The sequence below is a fragment of the Anoplophora glabripennis genome, unplaced genomic scaffold (assembly GCF_000390285.2).
Source record: "Anoplophora glabripennis isolate ALB-LARVAE unplaced genomic scaffold, Agla_2.0 scaffold3607, whole genome shotgun sequence".
NCBI lineage: Eukaryota > Metazoa > Arthropoda > Insecta > Coleoptera > Cerambycidae > Anoplophora > Anoplophora glabripennis.
In genome coordinates, this window is record NW_019419680.1 from 4,312 (window position 1) to 8,035 (window position 3,724).

A 3,724-nucleotide genomic window follows, 5' to 3' on the forward strand; every position below is an offset into this window, starting at 1 on the left:
TATTTCAGATATGTTGAACTTTGTGGGTGATCTATAATCTTTTGGGTTTGATCTTGATGCATCGTTACAATTTTTAATCCAAATTTTATTATAATTAGTTTCATATTTTTTTATCTATTTTATTTCTGTTTATTCTGATTTTCTACTTATTTCTTTTCATTTTTGTACTATAAATTCATGTTTTTATCGCGGTTTATCTCAATGATATTATTAGTTGCCTTTTCAATATCAACCATATACACCAATTGCCAATTTTGGTTGCTAAAGACACATTTCCATTTATCATAATTAATATTACGTACAAAGTCGCAGATTCACTTTTTTGTATCGTAATGTGACATTTGAAGAGTATCAATTATTTACTTATTTAAAAAAGTTATGAAAAAGTAATATTAATTACTTCTTTCCATACAGTTGGTTGTAAGTGACTCACAATCTACAAGTTCCATAGAAAATCATTCCCCAGTGATCAAGAAGAATAAGAAGAGGGAAACGGAATTACTGCTAAGAAGACTGGTGCAAAGGATCACTCAACAAAAACAACTTATTGTACGGAATTTGGACAATCAGTGCCCTAAAGCACATTTAGATTCTCAGATAGCTGTAAGTATACTTTATCCAATCAGTCTTGAAAAGGGTACGCAGAAATAGGTTTCAGACATTTTTTATTTAAATTTCTAGTTTCTAACTAGGTCGAAAAAAATTCAAAGATTTTTTTTTTTAACAACTAAATTGTATTGTTTTATATTAAGGTATTGCAAGAACTGCAAAGACAGTACATGTCCCTAAAATATGGTTGTGTGTCATCTTTGTCTCCTACAACGGAGCACCCTCTGCAAGATATCGACAGTCCCAGTCCCATTAGGCCTTTACATACGGGATCCACATCTGCCTTATATTCTCCGCCGCTTCATGTAAGTCCTTTTTACTCCAGAGGAATTCCAAAATATTCCACACTTAGTATCCGTTTCTATGTCTAAGTGCATTTCTTTCCCATAGAATCAACGATTGTCTCCCTACAACCAGAGTTTATACAGATCAATGCCATCCATAACAACCGGTGGGTATTTACGGATTTAAAAATAATAAATAAATAAAGGCGCTTCCCTTTTCAGATGTAGACTGGGATTCAGTTGTATCTATAACGAGCTATTGCCTTAGAGGAGCCGGGAGCAGTACGCATTACGAGTATGAGGTTAGGATATACACTGTTGACGATCGGTGGTGCATTCTTCGGAGATACAGTCGATTTAGGGATCTGCATATTGCAATGAAGGCTCGGTATAGGGACAAGGTAGGTAACTCAGTTTCTAATTTCCGTTAGTTAAAATATTTTTTATTGAGCATAAAAAAGTTCTCATTTATTCTTGGAAATTTTTGAAATTAAAGGGAAATTTGAAAATTTGGAAGATTCAAACCAAAAAGTGTAGGTTTTGACAAGTTTAGGACAAGTTTTTGAGCGTGTCTTTTTTAGAATCAAACAAGAAATTTTAATATCTTTTTTTTTTGTATAGAAAGACGACTTGCGTAGAGCTTGTAGCCCCAGGCCTCACCATAGGTTAATCCGGCCTGCATATTGTAAATAAATTAATTACTGTTGTTAATTATACAGGGTGTTCAAAAGGTTTGGAACCCCCCCCTATCAGAAAATACTGCTCAAACAAAAAAATGACTAGGACAAAAGTTGCAGGGTTTTGAGTGAGCAATCCAACGGTGACCTTGACCATGACCTTGAAGGTCATTTAGAGGTCAAGTTGAAAATTTTAAATGGAACCGTATACTTTTGACCCCGGAAATGGTAAGAGCGGAAAATTTTACGTTCGAATGTGACCTTGACCATGACCTTCAAGGTCATTTAGAGGTCAACCTGAAAATTTTAAATGGAACCGTATATTTTTGACCCCGGAAATGGTCACAGTATTTCCAACAGCCTGTCTCCGAAGGTTCTCATCAGTGGAAAAATTACCGAGATGTTAAGGTTAAAAGTGAGCAGTCGAACGGTGACCTTGACTGTAACTTGATGGTCGTTTACAGGTCAATTTGAAAACTTTTTGAATCAAATTTTTAGTCCAATATATTAGATCCGTTCCGGGGTCAAAAATATACAGTTCCATTTAAAATTTTCAGGTTGACCTCTAAATGACCTTGAAGGTCATGGTCGAGGTCACATTCGAACGTAAAATTTTCCGTTCTTACCATTTCCGGGGTCAAAAGTATACGGTTCCATTTAAAATTTTCAACTTGACCTCTAAATGACCTTGAAAGTCATGGTCAAGGTCACCGTTGGATTACTCACTCAAAACCCTGCCACTTTTGTCCTAATTATTTTTTTTTTGAGCACCCTGTATGGAAGGTTATGATAACTCAAGCCACACAAAAGAAAACTGTCTGTACTTTTCATGCGACATATTATGTTATTCGTAGCATTTTTGCCTCCCAATCACTAATCTGATGTCAGAATAGAGCTATTACATCACAGGAATTTCCTAACCTCAAAAAACATCTCAAAAATAGCAAAAATCCACGAAAAAGTGCTAGGAAAAATACAAAAAACATTTTTTCTATATTCAATTGATCATTTATATGGTTAAGACCCCGCCGAACGTGAATCCGCGGTCAGAATTGATGGTTCTTTTTCTAACCTCAAAAAAATGAGTCAATGGTTAGATATCACGAATTTTCAAAAAATAATAGATTCACACCAAATTTGGTTTACGGGGATTTTCGTGGTCGCTGATCACGGATCCAAGGTCAATTTTACAAAATTCAAGAAGGCGGATCCAAGATAGAAGACCAAAATTTCAAAAAATAACACATTCGCGCCAAATTTGGGATACGGGGGTTTTCGGGGTCGCTGATCACGAATTTGAAGTCATTTTTGCAAAATTTAAGATGGCGGATTCAAGATGGCCGACCAAATTTTCAAAAAATCACATTAGCGCCAAATTTGGTATACGGGGGTTTTCGGGGTCCACTGCTCACGAATCCGATATCAGATTTACAAAATTCGTTTTTAAAAATTTAATCGATTACCTATGTACTTTATTACCTGAGATTAGGCCGAAAACTCGTGAATAAATCTTTTACAGAAAAAAGAACAAGATACCTGTTTATTTATTTGTTTACGATGAACACACCTACGACTAGCCGACGAAAACCCCGAACTCTAGTGATCAACGACCCCGAAAACCCCCGTATACTAAATTTGGCGCGAATTTGTTATTTTTTTTTTAATCTGGTCGGCCATCTTGGATCCGCCATCTTGAATTTTGCAAAATTGACCTCGGATCCGTGATCAACGACCCCGAAAACCCCCCTATACCAAATTTGGCGCGAATCTGTTATTTTTTGAAAATTCGTGATATTTGACCTTAATTGACTCGTTTTTTGTTGAGGTTAAAAATAGAACCATCAATTCTGACCGGGGATTCACGTTCGGCAGAGTCTTAACCATATAAATGAACATTTGTATAAAATTTTTGTATTTTTCCCAGCACTTTTTCGTAAATTTTTTATATTTTTGACCTGTTTTTGAGGTTAGGAAACTCCTGCGATGTGATAGCACAATGTCACCAGATTCGTGATCAGGGGTCAAAAATACTACGGATAACATATGTCGCATGAAAAGTACAGATAACTTTTTTTTGTGTGGCTGTGTAATTTTAGCATAAGTTCTTGACTTAACAAATTTTGTAGTATTTAACTATTACTATTAGTATTTGAT

General features: G+C 35.3%; 1 protein-coding gene across 1 annotated transcript; it reads left to right on the forward strand.

Moving 5' to 3' along the window:
* Positions 1-314: 314 nt before the first annotated feature.
* Positions 315-1,294, forward strand: LOC111692799 (kinesin-like protein Klp98A; the record flags this gene model as incomplete). Its single annotated transcript, XM_023456919.1, has 4 exons — positions 315-603; positions 753-914; positions 1,000-1,060; positions 1,116-1,294. Coding segments are annotated over exons 2-4 (375 nt in total), but the record flags the coding sequence as incomplete, so codon positions are not given.
* Between the last annotated feature and the right edge of the window lie 2,430 nt (positions 1,295-3,724).